The sequence below is a fragment of the Ostrea edulis genome, chromosome 3 (genome assembly GCF_947568905.1).
Source record: "Ostrea edulis chromosome 3, xbOstEdul1.1, whole genome shotgun sequence".
Taxonomy (NCBI): Eukaryota; Metazoa; Mollusca; class Bivalvia; order Ostreida; family Ostreidae; genus Ostrea; species Ostrea edulis.
The window spans coordinates 60250368-60272570 of record NC_079166.1 but is presented as its reverse complement, the minus strand read 5'-3'; the positions used below and the strand labels follow the sequence as shown (position 1 = coordinate 60272570).

The following is a 22203-nucleotide window of genomic DNA, read 5'->3' as shown; positions in this document are numbered from 1 at the left end:
GCTTTAAATAATAGGTGCATTAAAATATCAAAAGATATGACTAATTTGGACTCATCTTAAAGTCATAACCCTGGGTTATGAAATTCACCATTTTTTGTACATCCTTTTCTGCTATCTCTAAGTATGCATTTAGATTTTAAACAGTATCAGCAAACTTACACATACATACTATATACTAAGTTTGGCCCCACCCTGGGGTCAGAACCCTTACTCTGAAGAAAATCAAATTTACAAATTTGGTAAAAGACTACCTGCTCTATATATTTAGCACTATATACCAAGTTTGGCCCCGCCCTGGGGTCAGAACCCCTACTCCGGGGATAATGAAATTTACAATATATGTCTCCCTTGCTCCAAATATGCTTCATACCAAATATGAAAAGAATTGGAATGAGAGTTATCAAGAAGAAGTTAAAAATGTCTATCGTTCACACATTTAATAACTGACCATTTTGGCCCCACCCTGATACCAAAACCCCTACCCCTGGGATCATAAAATTTACAATTTTGGTAAAGGACTATCTGTTCTTTCTAAATATCTATTTACTTTCAAGTTAGTATCAACCACACTAAAGAAGATGTTATTTAAGTGTTTTACACATAAACACTATATACCAAGTTTGGCCCCGCCCTGGGGTCAGTACTCCTACCCCAGGGATCATGAAATTTATAATACTGGTAGAAGCCTTCCTGCTCTACATCACCATGCATTTAGTTTTTCTGACATGTGTGTGGTTCTTGAGAAGACTTTTGAAAATTGGTCAATTTTGGGCAGTTTTTGCCCCGCATGTTCAATTGTTAACGCACGACGGACGAGACAACCAATTGCAATAGGTCACCTGAGTTTACTCAGGTGACCTAAAAATGTTGAGTGTGGCGGAAAACATCAATCAATCAATCTTATTGAAATAACCTTGTTAACCGTTGCCTCCTTTAAACAATCATCCATAAGCACGCTTTTGGTTAGGTTTCCTTTTCTTTAATTGGAGTGTTCGTGAAATGATGAAAATATTTCCATGAAGAACACAGCATACGATGTAATTAATTGGAATAAAACAGAGCGAGTTTGACCCCGGACCATCCTTAAAGTACGTTTTCATCCTTTATCAGTCCTAAAATCTTAGACATCTTAAACCTTCTTAAAACTAACAATGATAGCCCAATATGTGTCCATTTCAAATAAACAGCAGTGTTTCTTTTTTCAGAATCGCAGCTTTATCAACCTGTTGCATGTACCGGTTTCATAAATTTCAAAATATCAAATATACCTTCACGAAATAAAGTCTTATTCTCTACACATAGGCGTAGCTTGGGTTCGAATATTACCGAGGCAGGGGGCGCAGCCCCCCAGAAGCTATCGACATTTTAACAACGTAAAAGGTGTTGTTGTTTTTTACCGAGGCAGCTGCCTCGGTTGCCTCAATGGAAGCTACACCACTGCTACATATCTCTTCACTAAATATAGTCCCATTTTCTACATATCCATTCATAAAATAAAGTCCCATCCTCTACATATCCCTTCACGAAATATAGTCCCATTCTCTAAATATCCCTTCACGAAATATAGCCACATTCTCTACATATCCCTTCAAGAAATATAGTCCCATTCTCTACATATCCCTTTACGAAAAATAGTCCCATTCTCTACATATCCCTTCACGAAATATAGTCCCATTCTCTACACATCCCATCACGAAATACAGTCCCATTCTCTACATATCCCTTCACGAAATATAGTCCCATTCTAATGTATGTAATGCATGTAAATACAAATCAAACTAATCCATGACGTAAAACAAAATCCCAGTAAACAATTTCAAACTTGTATAATTGATAAATGTAGCATAAACACTGCATCTCTAGAATATGATATATACTGAATAAAGTGCACCGCCACGGCACATGATACGCCCGTTACATATTGTTAACATGAACATATCACCATGAAGAGATAGGTATGCATGGAACCAAATGTCAACCTTCCTTTAAGAATCTTACCCACTTTATGGCCTCATGTGACATTGCTTCAAATATTGATAATGTAAGCTTAATGATTTTTAAAAGGATATAAAAACATTTTCCCAAATGTTTTCAATGAAATGATTAAAGTGCAAGATAGCCCTTTATCTAAGCAAACAACTTACAATAAATGGGAGTACTCAAAAAGGTTGATTTATTCAACATGTCAAAAAATACATATATCAGTATCTGCCTTTGTCAAATCTTCAAGTATAAAAGTAAAATATGCATGGTGATGTCAATATAAATAAATATAGATTAAAAACGGTTATTTCAAACACTGGTGCATCTCCTATGGTGTAGTTATTAATTAGAAAAAAATAATACATCATATATTTCTCAACTGGTTGTGTTAGACTTGAGAAATGCACATCTGCAGCTTTGCTCATTGTATTTTTAGGAATGAAGAACAATGCACAGCGTAATAAAACAACAAACATTAGTCATTATGTTTATTCTTAGACTGTAAAACTGTCATCTTAGTGAGACATGACAATCTGCACCATGTTGTTGAGATATAAAATAAAAATATATTTTACAATATCATATTAATTCTTAAACTTTATACCAAATTAACTTTCAAAGTAATGGCTACCAATTAGAACTGTTCTAAAATTTGACAGATCAATTAGAAGGCCAGATTCCTCTGCCCAATTCCCGATTGCAAGAGATATAGATAGCACCTCCTTGATCAGATTGCTGTAACAGAAATCTTCTAAACTCATTAATTAATCTGTAATTTGACAGAATGCAATTTTTCTGTTAGCAAAATGCCTCCTGAATTGCTTGATAATTACACCCATGGGACAAGGGAAATTTCTCTTGTTACTGACACAAAAGAAATAATTTGTTTGTTATATACTGCTGTATAGTACAGTGTATATAATGAAGAATGTGTAGTTTCTTGAATTAACATTTTTTTAATATGGTTATTGCAATACTATTTCATCTGTTCAGATTTACACAAATGACCAATCTGCAGCTTTGTTCATTGTATATCTTTTTTCTGAACAATGCCACAGCCATAACAAAACATCAAAATACTAATCATTAAAATAGGCCTTTATACATATTGCAACCATTTGTTGTCTTAGTGAGAAATGATACTCTGCATATAGGTTGCTGAGAAAAAAAATTTAAAATTATATAGTACAATGTCAAATTAATTTTGAAAATAAAGACTAACCACAACAAACAAATTCACTTTCACAAATAATTTCTGGTATATCTGCAATTAAGAGGCTAAGATCTCTCTGTCCAATTCCCTAGAGATAAAGATAACACCTGCTTGATCATGTTGATCAGAGATGCTCTACACAAAACTCATTAATTAGTCTTGTCAAAATGTCCTTTGCATGCTACTCCCATGGGACAAGTGGAATTTCTCATGTTATTGTTAGAAACAAAGGAAACATTACATAGGCTAAAAAGAAGCTGTACAGTATATCATAAAAAAAATATGTGTTTTCTTGATGTAACATTTTTGAATGAGGTTTTCTACAAAACTCTTATATGAGTAGGGATTGTACCAATTATAACATACTTTTTTTTCAAAAAATCACTTCAACTAAATGTCACAGTGACCTTAAAGTACAGTGCGACACACCTTCTACCTAAGATGCATAAGTTGACCAAGTTTCATGATTCTAGATCAAATAGTTTTCAAGTTATGAGCCGGACAGGGTTTTACCATATTTGGCCATATCTTCTTAATTAAAAGTCACAGCGACCTGGTTTTAATGTGCGACACACCTTCTACCCAAGATGTATCAACTGACAAAGTTTGATTATTCTAGGCCTTATAGTATTTAAGTTATGAGCCGGACACGAAAAAGCTAACAGACGGACGGACAGACGGACGGACAGACAGACGGACAGACGGACGGACATGAAGGCCATAACATAATACGGCCCGTCTTAAGACGGGCGTATAAAAAGTCATAACATGCCCAATTACGTTACTCTCCTTCAAAAGCAGATACATTATATACATGCATGAGTAATAATCCAGCTCCAAACATTGAAATCTTTAGCAAGTCGAGTTCTTGAAATTGCTTTTAAGCTTAAGCAGAGGTATAGTGCTGTTTCACTTTTTTGAGACGATAACTAGGCTATATAATTACTTCACAAATAAATTCATTGTTTTCAATTTTAAAACAATTTAACAACATCTGTGATATTTCCATCAATTTTTACAAATTTTGAGTACTTCTGTTACCCTGATCCAGTTCCTGTGCACATTACGTCACGCGGTGTAGGAACACCTACATGTACTTTGGAATACGAACAATCTACCATATGAGTGATACATGTATCTACTGCATCATGGGGTGAATATGTGATAAATACATATGTATTAGAATTATCTAACAATATCCACAGAAACGATATCCTTCACAATTGCACAAAGTCTGTTTTTACTTTTAAGTCTTCCATTAATAAGGGCATTAATCATATTTGCGCTTAGATTGAATTTTTTGGAAAATGAAATGCACAATAAAGGGGCACGTCTTGCACAAATATTTGGAAAATAAATGTATGTACTATTCTTATACATCATCAGAATTGAATATAAACCTTTCTGCTAAACGTAATGCCAATTACGATAGTGTGTGCCCCATTCTATCAATGCATCGATTTTATTTTAGTACCTAATAACAGGCCCATGGGTCAAATCGCTTAACTGAGTCACCTTGGTCCATGTTTAAAGATTTTCCCCTTATATATTCGCATGTAAAACTTTGTTCCCTATTGTGGACCCAACCTACCCCGGGGGACATAATTTTTACAAACTTGAATCTGCACTATGTCAGCAAACTTTCAAGAAAATGTAAACTTTTCTGCCCCAGTGGTTCTTGAGAAGAGGATTTTTAAAGATTTTCCCTATATATTTGCATGTAAAACTTTGATCCCCTATTGTGGCCCCATCCTACCCCCGGGGACCATGATTTTAACAACATTGAATCTTCGTTATATCAGGAAGCTTTTGTGTAAATTTGTACTTTCCTGGCCCAGCCGTTCGTGAGAGGAAGATGTTTAAAGATATACATTGTATGTTCGCATGCTAAACTTTGATCCCCTATTATGTCCACAACCTACTCCCGGGGATCATGGTTTTAACAAACGTGAATCTGCACTATGTCAGGAAGCCTTCTTTAAATTTCAGCTTTTCTGTCCTTGTGGTTCTTGAGAAGAACATTTTCAAATGACCCCATCCTATTTTTGTGATTATCTCCCCTTTGAAGGAGACATGGCCCTTCATTTGAACAAACGTGAAATCCCTTCACCCAAGGATGGATTTTGCCCAGTTTGGTTGAAATTGTCCCAGTGGTTCTGGAGAAGAAGTCGAAATGCCAAAAGTTTTTAGACAGACGGACGGGCAGATGGACAATGGGTAATCAGAAGAGCTCACTTGAGCTTTCAGCTCTGGTGAGCTAATAATCGAAGAAAATGTTTACATATACTGTATATTCTCTCTTACCATTTTGTTTGCCAGTTCTCTGGCTTTTCTTTCATCCACCATAACAGCCCCTGTACCAAACTTAACATCCAGAACCAGGGCATTCAGCTGCTCTGCTGCCTTCTTAGAAATTATTGAACCTAGTCAAAATAACAATGCAGTCAAAATATCAATGTATGCTTCGTTATTTCTTCACGCTCCCAGGATGTTCTTCATTATATATTCTATCTATTTATATTCTATATACTATCTTCTTTGTATTGCTTATATGAGTTATGAGATTGATCACTGTTGTTATCTTCACCTTTCATTCATGCACGCACTGGTTAAATGGTGTATATTCTGAAATAATTTTCTCAACTGTTCTTTGCTATTAGTAATTCTAGATTTACACATAAAAATCAAGGACGTGCAATAAATCTGTTTACGTTTGTTATTTTTATGTCTTATTCTTGAATCTGTCATTCATGGAGACATGACTACCTTCACTTAAAGTAAATTTCGATCTATGCAAAGTGCTTAAGAGGGTAGCAGTAATAGCAGAGGTACTTCATCGTCCCAACCTATAGTGACCAGGGACCTCCGTATTTTAGGAAATGTAAAAAAAAAGAAGGATTTCACTCATATGGAAACATCACCAATGCCGGCGAAGGGCTGTAAAATTTAGGCCTATGCTTGATGCTTACGGCCTTTCATCGTCGGAAACCCACGGTTGGTCGCACTACGTTTACCTCCCGTGGGACAAAACGCTGATATTTTCGCTGGAACGTGGGTCTCGGCTTCTATATGCGATTGGTCGCTTTACCATTCCTTATTGTGATATTCAACCAATGAAAAAGCCCCTAATCTTTCAATGTTCGGGAGCATAGAAAAACATGCTTTTGACTACGTTTTTAAGTTGGACAAATTACAAAGCTTTCAATGAGATGCTTTATCTGTATTATTGAAGCTGATTGTGTATTTGTGTCTAAAAGACTAGGGAGGAAAATGTCTGTGTTACCAAGCGTTTACTACTGTTTACGAGTCTATGTACAGGTTTACATCAGCACTCGTGGTCTCGCCACTTTTATCCATCATACGGGAGCAATGTGTTTTTAACGGACTTGGTATTTCATCGGTTTATAGGCCTATAGGTACATTGTACATGTATGTTAAATTTACTTGCATATTAAGTTACTGTCGGAATTTGTTCCAGCTGTGTTGTCGGCACAATTTGAATAAGTAATTATGACCTTCTCTACATACCTCTACATACCTCTCTCGTCTTTACAAACACAATTGAAGTCTCACCTACGATAATTACAATATGAAATGTGAACGGGATTGTAAGACAATATTTTGATTTTAATTTGCATCTAATTTTTAAATTGTATCATGCATGTCTGATTTTATTCACGTGCTATGTAGCAGTGATTATAATAAACATACCATTGGCGGATCCAGGATTTCCGAAAGCGGGGGGAGGGGTACATCTGAAAGTGAAGTAGTAGCCACAATAATCAGCCATTTTAGGTGCCAAATCTGGAGTTTTCATCTATATATCTTTGATAGTGGCACACAACAAAACACACACACTTTCATGGGTGCCGCCATTACTGCTGACACTTTGAGTTCCTGGAATATTTACGGCGATTCCCATTGGTCCTCGATAGGACACGTAAGCTAATGCATTTTAATGAGAAATGCGAAAATATCGGCGTTGTGTCCCAAGGGGTGTAAACGTAGTGCGACCGACGGGAGTTTCCGACGATGACGGCCTTTGAGCAGGGAGGGATCTTTAACGTGCCACACCTGCTGTGACATGGGGCCTCGGTTTTTACGGTCTCATCCGAAGGACCGCTCTATTTAGTCGTCTCTTACGACAAGCAAGGGGTACTGAGGACCTATTCTAACCCGGGTCCCCACGGGATTTATTCTACAATATACCTTCCTACGTATTAATTAATTATGAGAAAATTGATACCCATCTCGCTTGCACTTCGAGTTTTGCTAATGCAACAATAAAGTCGATGACTGATAATTCAGTAGCTATATAGGAAAACGATCGGCTGTATATTTCTGAGCCATAGAAGAATAGAAATCAACTTATTGTTTTCGTGTATGTTGCAGGATAACCTCCTTGATCTTGAAATGTTGTTTGCTTTTATATTTCAAAATAACATTTCTCGACCCCGGAGTTATCCTGCTATATACACAAAAACGCGATCATTATTTCTTAAATCAATAACCTGCTATTAGTCCTATGTTTTCAACTGTTCCTGTGACGTCACGAATTGCGTACATTTTCTTGTCGGCTGGAACCAGCTTTTCAGTTTGTCCTACAATACAACAACCGACCTCCGTCAAAATCTGCTGCATTTTGTCTTTGGACGCTGAAACAGACACCCCCTCAATGGATTCCAGTTTATCCAACGTTCCTCCTGTATGCCCGAGGCCGCGTCCCGAGACCATAGGCACCTGAAATACCCCAAAGTTGAACAGAGGGCATTCATAACCACAATGACAGTTTCAGGTATATTTGTGTGTAACTATAAAATGGAGCAAATAGACGACTCTACAATCGACATTAATTGATTATGACATTAAGTTTCTTTGTGAGGTAATACTTACTTTCATTCCACAGGCAGCCAGAGCAGGCGCCAGAATTAAGCTGATTTTGTCACCCACGCCGCCTGTACTATGTTTATCGACCACCTTCCCACTCCATTCCTGCGGCCATGGACCCAGTACATCGCCAGACTTCATCATGGCTCTAGTCAGTGGAACGGTCTCTTCGTCCGCGAGACCGTTCAGGTACATTGCCATCAACATAGCACCTGCAAAATTCCCTTATTGTCAACCACTTGTCTATGCATGTACGATGTACAACAGTGCATAGTTAGGTCATTGCAACTGGATTTAAGAATGAATCTTATAATTCTTTTCTTGTTGGCGGTATCATAGGCAAAATTGGACGGATAACTTCATCAATGCGCGTTTTGATGAAAAGGTTTTCCGTCCAATTTTCCCTATGATACTGCCATCAAGAAAACAATTTATTTGTAAGATGCATTAATTTCTTATTATTTAATCACTATTCAAACATTTTGAAACATTGAGTTTGAATAATAAAATATGATTTTGTTTTCAAATTCATACGATGTATCAATACACATAATGAAGTCAAAATCAGGTTTTCTTTGATGCAGAAACAAGCGAATTTTCAGCCAATCAAAATCGTCCTTAATTTCATCAAGATAGATGATTGTGATAGCAAAATAATTTCTCAGAGAGTTGTTCGAAAACACAATTTATATGTCCTCTCCTTTGGTGTATGACAAGTAACAGTTCCTGAAGAATAAATTATACTCGAAAGCAGTGTATTTAATTGTATTAAAAAGGATAGGACAAAACATTCTGATCAAATAACTTTCGTGGTTTATACGTGTAATGCTCGACATTAGATGGGCATTAACTATGTTTTGATGCAAAGTAAAAGAGAAAGAAGAGGTGCATGTATGCTGCATTCTAACAAATACTCATAATTAGGATGCAATTGAATTAATGGACGGAATGTCAAATCTAAGCGGACTCTCACCTTCACACTTCACCACTTTATGAATATTTACAAAATATTAACATTCGGAGGATGAGGAACCCCCTAGATTTAACAATTCAAAATGCATGTTCACCATGAAAAGAACATATGATGTATTTTTCTTCGTTTAGAATAAATTTAAAGCACACCAGCCCCGCCTTGTGATATTTAATCTTCAGAGTCAAATGTTCAAAAATATTAAAGGAATATATGAAGTAATAAACGCATGCAGTATACAGTCTGAATTGCATTCATATTACACCCATTGTATATGACTATTCCCTGGTGGGACATAAATTTCCATTATCTCAGAGTCTGTTCTTTGTCACACTCTGAGGTTGCCCCCAGGTGTTGCCCATCTCCTGCAGCTCTGAAAACAGTTCTTTTCCAGGTGATTTTAGTTCTTCAGGCTTTACGTTTCCTGGTGGTGTTTGGTTTAATGTTATGTTTGGTTTTCTGCTATTCGGCATTGTCAAGCACATGATCAAACTACATGTACCTGAAGTGTCGCTATTTGATTTCAACATGTTCAATGGTTAAACTTTACGTATACTTTTTCTTTACATCAAAACATACTGGATTGTGTAGTAAATTCTTGTTCTGGGATGCCGTTCACCCTCTGTAGCTCACGTTGCATTATTCGCTGGCGTTATGATCCGCACAGCAAATGCACGTTGCATATGTTTAAATTCCAGTTGCGGGTTTGCAATTTTTCAATTTCCAGATGGGCTGAAATTTGACAAATGCAATGCGAGCTTTAGAAAACCTTGCTTGACGAATATTTCACCCCTATTACCGATACTACTTAAACTGCTTTGGTGGGTGAATTCTTCCACGATTAAACGGTATTTAGATATACTAATACCATTTTTTCCCCGCATTCCTTAAAATTTCGAATTCGTCAAATTTAGCTTTCAGAACCGTAGATTATTTTTATTTCTATATATCGATTGAAATGAAGCCGAATCATAATTTCAAACCTCATCAAACTTCCGATCTTCACACGATATATATAGTAAAGAAAATGACATTCAGCGTGTCCGCCCCTATATGTCTTCAAAGTGTCCGCTCCTATATGTCTTCAGCGTGTCCGCTCCTATATTTCTTCAGCGTGTCCGCCCCTATATTTCTTCAGAGTGTTCGCTCCTATATTTCTTCAGAGTGTCCGCTCCTGTATATCTTCAGCGTGTCCGCCCCTATATTTCTTGACTTTAATAACATGTTTTGGCATACTGACATGCAGTAAACATGATGAGATATATGCTGCTATTTGCGCTTGGTTTCACATTGCGCCTGCATGTGAATACATCTGCATGGAAACTGTTGTGCATTGTATATTGTTCACCTGTTAAATCCCCCCTGCAGTAAATAACACACGACACATTTCTTAATCAGGTCACCTGACTTAGAAATATATAAATGTCAGGTGGCTGAAAATATTCAAAGGCATACACAGATATCTGGCGCATATATTTATTTATCTCAAAATACAGAGTAGCTAAATGCTGCAGGCCATCATAATCTAATCATAAAGGTGCTAACACACAAACCAGATCGAAGAGTTTTTATATATATAGTTTTTGCCTAAATGTTAATTCAAATGCCATATGACTATTGATAGATCCAGAACAGATTAATCACTGCTATGGAGAATTCTACGGTTTCCCAAACAACTGGGGAGGGGGGGGGGTCATATTATACACATGGTTTTGACAAACATGGTGTATGGAAAAGTATTTACTAGTATATCATTCAGTTACACTTGTGTGTTTCCCCAGGCGTGTAGACGTCCACGGTACGGTAAGGGTAACCCCAATTCTGAAGCAGAGGAAATTCGCTTCCCTGGCAATAATTCTGCAGATCAGTTTATTTCACAACCATGGAATAGTATATTCATGAGGTACATGACACGTTTTCACATATATACAATAACATATGGGTCAAGAAAAGAAAATGAGAAGAACAAATAATATCATTGATTTTTTTTGATTTTTTTTTTACATGAAAATGCACAACTTTCTTAAAGATACATGTACGAAATCTCTAAAGTGTTTAAGGCATATGATATTCTATATTTTTTAAAAAAATGCGTTATTTGCACAAAGCTTTACATTTCAGAATGTAATGAAATTCATAAAATATGTTTAAGCTAAATGTTTAGATAAATCATATAAAGTTAAAACGCGATACAATGGTCTTTAATTTATCATCAAAATTCAAACTAGCTGGATTACTAACATCACGTTCAACGAAACTTGATAGTCTAACTCACCTGTAGGGCATATCGAAAAGAATTTAGATAACCTTGCATTAATTCATATAAAGATTCATACTTAAACTACGATTAATTTCCACATATATCTGCTCATAAGAAATCAAGTGCTACGTGTTTTTATAATACAGGTACCGACAGCTTCATTATACATGTATATATCACTAACTCTTAATCTTATTATATATATATATAATAAATGAACATAACTACTCTAAGTTGAAGAAATACTTGACAAGAGGCCCACAGACCTTATCGATCACCTGAGTATTGGTTAAATGAATCACTAGTCTCAAGGGCTACAAAATCTACAAAATATTTCCTGATCTGAAGATGTAAGCTAAATTCTAAGATTCAGCAAACGTATATAAAACAAGGTGTGTTTTTAAAACGTAAAGTCCCTCGAAAGTGCATAATTAAAATGTACAATTAACACAATAATAATAATTTGAACCCGCTCTTGAGTAAAAAATCTGGGGTTGTGAAATTCAATACTATTTTGCTACATCAATTTTGGCTTTTCCTAATATGCATTAAGATTTAATTTATACTGCATTAGCAAACTTAAAGAAGTCTTTCCAATGATAAAGGCAATAATCACTGTAATAATTTTGAATCCACCTTGGAACCAAACCCTTACCCCCCCCCCCCCCACCCCCCTCCGGGATCATGAAATTTATAACTTTGGTAAAGGACGACCTACTCTTTCTAAATATCTATTTAGTTTCAATTTAGTATCAATACGAATAGCATTAAAGAAGATATTATCTAAATGCTTTACACATATACACTATATATATCAAGTTCGACCCCGCCCTGGAGCCAAGAATCATTACCCTGGGGATCACGAAATTTACAATTTGGTAGAGGACTTCCTGCTATACATCGCTATGCATTTAATTTTTCTTAGAGACATGTGGTTGTAGAGAAGATTTCTGCAAATTGGTCAACTTTTGGCAGATTTTGTCTCGCCCCTAAAGCCCTTGGGTGCAGGAGTCATAAAATTTACGAATTATATCCGCTTTCTCCTCCAAACATGCTTCATACCAAAGAAGATGGGTGAACTTGGCGAACAATAAGCCTATTCATGATTGGGCACCGGTCGCGAATCGGGAGTTTAAAATATGCAGTACCCACTATATTTCCATATCTGATGACAAAAACAAAATTATAATATTTTGCCGACAGCCCGCCGTAGTTATTAGACGCTGACTATTTATAAATATTTGACATCCACTTATAATGCATATTCATCAAACATAACAGTGTCTATACATTGTGCAAGATTCATCTTCACATAATTATTCTCGAATATTCTATGGAAGACAAAAACAACATGTAATATACGAAGCCCAGGGGAAAAACAGAGATGAAACCCCTTGAATTTTGGGACCAACAAACTCTGAAAACTGGGCATCCTTTACTACTGCAAATCCTATTTCAGTACATTTTCATTATATTGAAAATAAGAAAAACTTGAGTTCACAGCTCGAAAGGCGGCTAGAGAATGACCACCTGAGACACACAATCGAACACTATGCATCGCAAGCGTTTTCATTCGCTGAAAATTATCAGCCCACGAATAACATACATCACATGACTAAAAACCCGTTTATACAATATTTTTCCGCTATACTTCGAAACGCGGGGAAAAAATTATTGATGGTACGTAATTGTAATTTCTCGCGTTACGATAGTATAGCGAGAAATATTTGTCTCAACGACATGTTTAGAATTTCAATAGCGGAAGTCACTTAGTGTCGTGGGGTTATTTTGAAAGTTTACATAGCAATGACCAATGAGATTTAAGTATATTATTATTACGTGTTCGATTGAGAATCTCGGGGCTGTATTGTCACTTTCTAGCGCACGCTCTTCTTGAGCAAGTCAAGTTTTTTTTATGTTGGTTATATTTGAATTAAAACAGCAATTTCTTTTTTGTAAAAATGAGGGTCCGCCATTTATTTTGTATATACCTCGCACTATATTGCCGCGGACACACAGGTGTCCATAGTTTTTCACAAACGTTGTGGTTTTTATCTATGGTTTTTCCTGGGCGGCGAGGGAAGCACATTTATAGTATTTTGGAAATAATGTAAGTATCACGAGTGTGTGTTTTGTCAAACAATGCCTATGAGTGCTTTATATTACGTGTTTGTGGTATAGGCCTATATGTACTCAAAATAAATAAAGGCGTCATCTCGCACGGTGCGCTACAATGCAGTTTTAGTAAATTGTTTGTCTTTTCATCTTATTATCAGGTTCATAATAGTGAAGTGTGGACTGCTTATCTTCTAGCATCCGAGTAATATTCACATAATCAAATATTATGCAGCTGTCCTTCTGTCTTTTTGATAATGTGAATTTTACGAGGATGCTAGAAGATGACCGACTTTTCACATATTTCAAAAGCTTCTCAGTTTACCTTTATTGAACCATACATTCAATAAAATGGTAAATTGGCATATACCATCGTCGGACAATGAATGTGTATATAAAATTTAATACGCTTTACCCTGTCAGTTTCAACCACATATTGGTGACTTCATAAATTATTTTTCAGGAATTTAATTCTATACATGTATTTGTACAAATGTATAACACAAATATTAAAGTAGGAAAATGATTAGAGCCTTGCATTAGCAAACTCTTTATAAAATGAGAGAGGGGGGGGGGAGAATTATTTAACATTACTGACTGAAAAAAAACCGGTATATCTGTTACATAACACTCCCTATCTGCTTCAACAGCCCAGACATCGATCGGCGCACGCTTTAGCAGTGAAACAGCAAAAGTAACTTCACAAAAACTGATTATCCCTGTCTTGTTTCTATTGTGTAATTCATATGTTAGTACCGCCCATGCGATAACAAGGTGGGAGGAGCTCGTATTATCACATATGAGATAACAAGACCTTGTTGATGATAACCAGATACAATTCCTGAACAACAAAATAAAATCACTGTAAATATGTGACAACCGTAATTACAATAGATACAGTGCCATACTAAAACGCTGTCCAAAATATTTAGAATTTTTTTTTAAAAAACCCAAATATATATAGATCATACTTCAAAGAAGGATGTTTAATCAAAATCATCATCAGAATTGGTTTCACAGGCAGTATCATGTATATCAGGCCTGGAGTACCTAAGGTACCAAATGACACTGCATATATGCTCGCAACATCCAACAGTATGTGCTCCGCATTTCCATTGACATATTAACTGATGTGAATGAGAAACCTCACATTTGGTGGTGTTAAATCAAATGTGGAATAACGTTTTCTGTATGGTGCAATAATAATGCTTTGATTTCGATTCAGTTTTTTCCCCAACAAATGTTTTTGAACGGCATTTACAACCTCTTGGTACTAGTATACCGAATACAATAAAGGCATCAGTTCTCGCCTTTTTCGGTACAACTCTGAGGCCGGTTTTACAGTCACAGAACGCACATTTGCTGTTAGCTTTCCTAGTAAATACAAATGGGACAGAAGCAGACATTTAATTTGCTTTTGTTTTTGTATTGAACTGTAGTTCACTGTGCCTTTTAGACAGTCTGCACTGGCTGTATGTCATGATCTCTTCAAGTAACTTCTTATAAGCATTATTGAAATTGTTCTCTTTTACTTTCCTTTAAGTTGTCGTTTACATAAACAGCATCCAAACTTCACAGAAGGCCCCATACTTGTTTACATTTATTCACTAGCTTCATGTTGGAATCAATTACTTGTGATCGTCATTAACACTGCATGCTATGAGTAAAACTTAGCATAAAATGCCAGAGACAAATAATTATGGGAAATCTAATAATTCATAAGAAAAAAAATAGGTAGGAAAAATTGGTATTCGAACCACAGATGCAATCTGGGCCGGTCCAAAACTTCAATGAGACTGCCTTTTTTTTCTCTCTCTCTTTTATTATGAGACTGCCTCTATACCGCCTCGGCTATCCATTCCATGGAGAATTGCCGAATTTCAAGCTATCTAAAGTCACCCGTCGTGGACATAGAAATTTTCTAGATAATACGACAAAGGTTATACAAGAGAATTAAGTTTTTTTTCCATAGAGTGGGTCAAGTCTCCATACTTTTATTCACAAAACATATTGCACTTGAACATGTACTAACATATTTTACTCAATTTACAATGGAGACTTGGCCCACTCCATATGAAAATCTGCTTGGAAAAGTAAAATTTACTGTTATTTAGTGCGTTGTTCGCGTATACGTGATTTAAATAGGATTTTTTTTTTCAATGTTCCTTTAAAATGGGCACATTGAAAAGCATTTTTGGAAACTATGGATTGAGTGTTTTAACTAGAATGCAACTTTCTCTTTCTCTGGAGAGTTTCAATTTTTGACTGATATTTGTCCGTCTGTGGGTTCTCGACTCGATAAAGTCACCCATCTTCTTTAAGAAGAATTGAAATGGTAGTTATCAAGAAAAAGTTCAATTGTTAACGCACAATGGACGGCGACGGACGCATACCGATTGCAATAGGTCAGCTGAGTGACTCAGGTTCAGCAAAAGTATATCTGATTGGCTGGATATTTGTACTGACGTTTATAATTCACGTCTGATAATTCACATTGAGTTTCGGCCGGTTGTAGCGAATACCGTTTGCTTTGAATAAGTGCTTTGACTGTTCCGTGTGGGGTGGCGAATCTAGTGAAGCAGTAAGGCAAATGTAAACTTCTCGCTATTTCCATAACCGGTTACGAAAAAGGACGAGCGTGTGATCCGATTGGCAGTAAAGGTTACTGTTAGTGAATCTTGCGTTCTCTCAGCTCTCTATCACCCCGTGAATATCATACAAATTGGACGAGTGGCTACTTATTTTGATTAACGACTTCATTTGATTGTTTTAGAACTATCGTACACGTATAGGCTGGGCTATATGGATGATATGTTTTAGAACTATCGTACACGTATAGGCTGGGCTATATGGATGGTATGTTTTAGAACTATCGTACACGTATAGGCTGGGCTATATGGATGATATGTTTTAGAACTATCGTACACTATAGGCTCGGCTATGGATGGTATGTTTTAGAACTATCGTACACGTATAGGCTGGGTTATGGATGATACGAGCGAGTTACCGTATTGTTTATCTATCAATTGTTTTGCCGCTACATCTCGTGTATCTTTAAAAAGTATCGAGTATCTATAGCAAACAGAGAAACATACAGTAACTACTACAAACACGAAATGTATGTACAACAGGTATGCCCCCCCCCCCCTCCCATGGTGCAAAATTTAAAAAAAAGGTTATATACGTGCATCATTTAAATGATAGTAGTGCCAAACCATTTCAAAATATTGAGCAGACAATATCTTCCTATGTCCTCATTGGATTGACCATATGACCTAAAAATCAATAGGGTCATCTACTCCATATGCTGTACCAGTGTACTTAGTTTGGTATCAATCAAGCAAATAATTCTTAAAATATAGGAGACAATATATTACTTTGTCTAGTTTAACCCTTGATCTTTAACCAGGTGACTTCAATATCAATAGCGGTCATCTACTCCTTAAGATGTACCAAGTTTGATGTCTGTCAAACAAAGGGTTCTCAAGATATTGAGCGGACAGTATGTTCCTATGTCCAGTTTGACCTTTGACCAGATTACCTCAAAATCAATAGGGATCACCTATTCCGTCCTTAAGATGTACCAGTGTACCAAGTTTGATGTCTGTCAAGCAAAGGGTTCTCTAGACATTGAGAGGTCAGCATATTCCTATGTCCAGTTTGTCCCTTGACGGTTGACGATGTGACCTCAAAATCAATAGGGGTAATCTACTCCTGATGATATACCAGCCCTTACCAAAATCTAAAGTTTGCTGCAAATTTGCCGCAAGTTTGCGGCAAACAAATCAGTGTGCCAGAGCTGTTTGCCAGAAGTGTGCAGCTAATGCCGCTAGCGGCATACAGTGTGCCACTAGCAGCACACAGTGTGCCACTAGTGGCACAGTGTGCCAGAAGTGCACCACAACTCTTCCTAAATGAAACAGTATGCCAGAAGTGCACCACAACTTTTTCTTTGGTATTCAGAATCAAAACTGTGTGCCAGAAGTGCGCCACAACTTTTTCTTTGGTTTTCAGAATCGTGTGCCAGAAGTTCACAACTTTTTTGTTAAAATTTTAGAACTGAAACAGTAAGGGTACCAAAGTTCACAACTTTTTCTTGAATATTTAGAATAAAAGAGCCATTTCAATATATCCATCACAATTTTCTATAATAGAACATATGCAACATTTCTTGCACCCCCTTCCATCGATCTTCTTGTCTTAATGGGAATTAGCGGCCATTTTGTCACCAAATATTGAATTCAATTAAAGTTGCCCTATAATAGATATTATATATTAAAGTAATAATTACACTTGTATTTAATTATTTCAAACACCTTTTAACCTCTTGAAAATGAATATGTGATTTTGGTGATTGAATATTATTGTCTTGCGAGACAGTATAATTATTCTCTAGTTACCTTTGCATGCTGTCAGCAAAATGTATTTGTTGTTTTTGTTTTTATTTGAGAAATGATTTAATTGGGGTGCAGTGAATACTTCTTTCGTATATATATTTCTTTACATTAAAAGCGGTTATCTAACATAGTTTTACTAGGATTAATTTTCTTGTTTTTGTACATAATAAAAAATAAATGTTCTTAATTATTACATGTAGTCATCAATATGTATTTCAATATCATCGAGATATTTTGAGAAAAAAAATGGTTGCCATCACTTTCACAGCTAATGCCCCTTTATGCACAGGTATCTGAATTTTAATCTAATTATTTATTGATTCACCAAGCATGTTGGCATACAATCATCACAGTTACACAATATGAGATATATAATGACAATAAACTAATTACTAACAGTTCATTTACATATATGTAAATACAAGTATATATTTGATATGTACCTGTGATATTAGACTATGGAACAATTTAGTATTGCATATTACATAAATTAAATGTAGTTATAGCACTCTACTTTTGGTGCGCAATTCAAAACATTTCATGTAAAAATTAAATGTAGTTATAGCACTCTACTTTTGGTGCGCAATTCAAAACATTCATGTAAAAATTCACAAAACCTTCTAGCATGAACTACATTGACAGGGTTGCATAGTACTTTACAATGGTTTTCCTTTGATATAGCATCGTCTGAATTGTAGATGTTCAAAGGGTAATACGGTAATTAGAAAAAAATGTGAAGAAAATTTTTTCTATATCTAAATAAATGGAGAGAGAGAGAGAGAGAGAGAGAGAGAGAGAGAGAGAGAGAGAGAGAGAGATTTCTTTTCTTTATTTACATGTATATCTGTTGATTACAGTTCAGATACTGTGTTTGTGAGTTGAAATTAATCAAATGAGAGTGGTAAAAATTCACCTTTATATCGTATAATTTACATATCAGGATTTTATCCAGGTACGTTATTCTGGTTTGTGGAATGCTAATTTATACTAAGTTAGAATAATCTAAGCTGTATACCAAAGTAGGTCTTCATGGGGCTTTACGGCTCTATCCATCATAAATAGAGATCGGGTTCAATGCGTCGGGTGTGGGATTCGCACAATATATGCTGAGCGCGAAACACTAACAAAACCGCTCAGTACATTCTATGCAACTCCCGGAAGTATTGATTTCTACCCCTGCGCGCATGCCCCAAATGACGTATTTGTTTACAAACACAATAACGACAACACATGTACAAAGTATACAATCAGCTGCTAGCTGACCGCCGCGCCGCGCCTGAGCCGGGTTGGAAATAGTTAATGCAATGTTACTGTTGATTGATTGCTTTGGCAAAATAAAATAGGTTAAATAAAACTTTTGTTTATTTTGGAACTTTGTCAAATAGATATAAATGGGTATAGAATGATTTGTACAACTTCAGTCACAGTGCTGAGCTGAGCTGTACATTGCATTGCAAAGCTCTGCACTGGAATACATTTCATGATTTCTGAAATGGAGGATTTTAAGATTTTACCTTTTAAATCTATAAATGAAAAGAAAGTTAAAGCAACAAGAAAACGGTCAGAGATTGACATAATATGTGGGGATTATTTTCCACCTGAAGGACGCTGTGCCATTTTGATTTGTGAAGAGCAATTAGATGATGAGTTGATGAAGTCATACTTATATTTTGGGGGATCAAGGCATACAGAGGAGTCTACATGGTGTCTGGGATCAAGCCCATTTATTATTTCATATGTTATTTCTGAAAATGATGTTGTTATTAGTGATATTAAAAGATGCGACACATTTGGTGCATCATTTCCATCATTGGCCTCTTCGTCTGTAATTGTTGGATCCAATGATACAATACATGTATGGGGAGGAATGGATACATCATCTATGAGAGTTTTGCATGACTTATATCTTCTCAAACGGAAAGGTGCAAAGTTTGAGGTTATCCTTGCACAAGACAGTAAAGATGAGAGGAATGTAACTAAAATCAAACAAACTGGGGATGTTCCACTCGGCAGATTCGGGCATTCTCTTACAAAATTACATGATCAGTCAGCAATATTACATGGGGGAATTACACTGCCCTTTCGTGAAGCAGCAGGACTTGCATCCCCATTTCAACAAACATGTGATGATGGAAAATTCTATTTACTTAATTTAAATTCATTGAGCTGGTCCATAATTAATGTTCCAGATGTCCATAGCAGAGCATTTCATACTGCTACATATGATCAAAAAATGAAATGTATATACATAATTGGAGGAGTGACATATCAGGAATGTACCCCAAGGTCACGCCTGCCAGTTCATGATGTACTGGTTTTGAGAATCCCTGATAAAAATAACATCACTTTGGACAGGATCATATTTCAGTCACCACCCAATATTGAAAACCTTGGGCTGTCATATCACAGTGCCTGTCTAGAAGATGGTAAAGTGATAATTGTTGGAGGTTTTACACAAATAGGACAGTTTCAAGCAGATGAAAAACCTGACCTTAATCCCTGTGTATTGCTTGTGGATTTAAATTTCAAATCCATATTATCTGTTGATATTGGTTCAGACAACCTAACAGCTGGGAATTCATTGCTTTGTTTATCAAGTGACTGTTTTCTCTCATGTGGTGGTGTAATTAAAAGCTACTTTGTTTATACAACAAAGGCTATGAAACCTAGTCCTTGTGACCTTCAAACAAAATGTCTTATTGACAATTCACCAGAGATATCCCCAATTTCGTGGATCCAATGTGAGGGGACATGTAAAAGGTGGCTCCACCAATTTTGCATTGGACTTTTGAACAAGGACTTACCAAAAGGAAAATACAATTGTCCAGACTGTAAAACTACTAATGTCAGTAGAAAGAGGAAATCAAGGAAATAGATGCTAAACAGTTTAATATATATGTGTGCATATTATAGCAAACATGTTTTGCAGACATGCCATAATCATATATATTGCAGTAGATCATTTGTACAATTTCAATAAGATTTTTGTAAATGACATGACCTCATATTATGACCTTCTTGTAAACATATGCTGCATTTTTTCTTTATGCTGGTTTTACTTGCAAGCCTCACCAGTTCTGGGCTGCTATAAAGCCAGTGACCCCAAAGCACATCTCGAAGCCCCCCATAAGTATCCCCTTTCCTGGCCAAATTCTTCCTAAAATGCCTAAAGATTTTGTTTCCACATTCATTACCCTCCCCACTCAACCCCCCCCCCCCCCACACAGTTCCAGCACCATTTTCATCTTCAATTAGTTCCTGAACATGCTCAATAACTTTGTGTATGTAATTAGGCCATTTAGCATAACTGAAATGTTCAAGAAGTGCATGTCCAAAGGAAACTGCAGTGTGTTTGTACATTTTTGTTTCTTCGGGATACTGAGTTTTGGGGTCACTGGCTCTATACACCTTTCTCATGAATCGAAACTTTGAGAGCAGATCTGACAGATAATTTCTCCTGTCGCCATCATCAACCAAACACAAAATACTTTGCTCATTGTCAGGGTTAAATAGTGACCTCGAGTAATTACCTGGCATCATCAATTGCGGATTAATGCCGATTGTTTTTTTTCAGGCAATTATCAAATGTAACTTCAGCATTCTTAATGATTAACTGAATGTCTTCAGTAGCATCCATGTATTAACATGTGCTATTTCTCTTATGATGAGTTTTTTGAAAAATGACCCACAATTAATGGGTTGCATCTAAGCATTTCTGACTAGCATCAGTTTGGAGAAGAGGAACAGTTTTCACCCCTTTTGACAATTTGTCAAGTGCAGATTTGGATAAATTATCTGGGTTTGCTTTGACATAATTAGCTATTTCTGTAGTATCAGCAACTGTCCTTGAAATACTAAATGAACCCAGCTGAGATTGAGCCGTCTCTCTAGTAGCATAGCACAAGGTACACAGATAGGATGAGCCACTTCCTGCCAATCCCCCATATGATCTGTCTAATTTTTCATCTATCATGGAATTAAAAAAAATTAAATTGTGCCTTCTCCAGCCATTTTGGTTTTGAACTCTTAAAATTTTGTTTCCGGCTTTGGATTTTACGCAATATGTTTACCTCATTATGCAAGAGCAAAAGTTGCATAGGGTTTTGTTAGTGCAATTACACGCACGAATCTGTTTTGCACTTTTATTATTTTGCTCGAATAGAGGCATATCGAAAAGATTCTGATAAAGTATAACTTAAATGCCTGATTTTTCGAGATCACAGATACTAAAATCAATAGCTGAATTCAAACATTTTGTTTTATTGAAACTGTGGAAAGCGTTTCTAAATCGATTTATAACTTGTGTTCAGATAAAAATGACCGTAGTCAATAAACTTCACAGAGCCTAATCAGATTTTATTTTCATTTCATGATGTGT

At 36.1% G+C, this 22203-nt stretch overlaps 1 protein-coding gene across 2 annotated transcripts in view; it reads right to left on the bottom strand.

Moving 5' to 3' along the window:
• Nucleotides 1-22203, bottom strand: part of LOC130052683 (thymidine phosphorylase-like) — a 43722-nt gene that overhangs the window by 9833 nt on the left and 11686 nt on the right. Inside the window, exons 2-4 of one of the 2 annotated variants that reach the window (XM_056158395.1) lie at nucleotides 8090-8295; nucleotides 7708-7936; nucleotides 5501-5619 (exon numbers count right to left, since the gene is read on the bottom strand). In XM_056158395.1, coding sequence (XP_056014370.1) covers nucleotides 5501-5619; nucleotides 7708-7936; nucleotides 8090-8295 — 554 coding nt within the window. Of the gene's footprint in view, nucleotides 1-5500; nucleotides 5620-7707; nucleotides 7937-8089; nucleotides 8327-22203 lie in introns of both variants that reach the window. The other variant, XM_056158396.1, reaches the window with a different exon arrangement.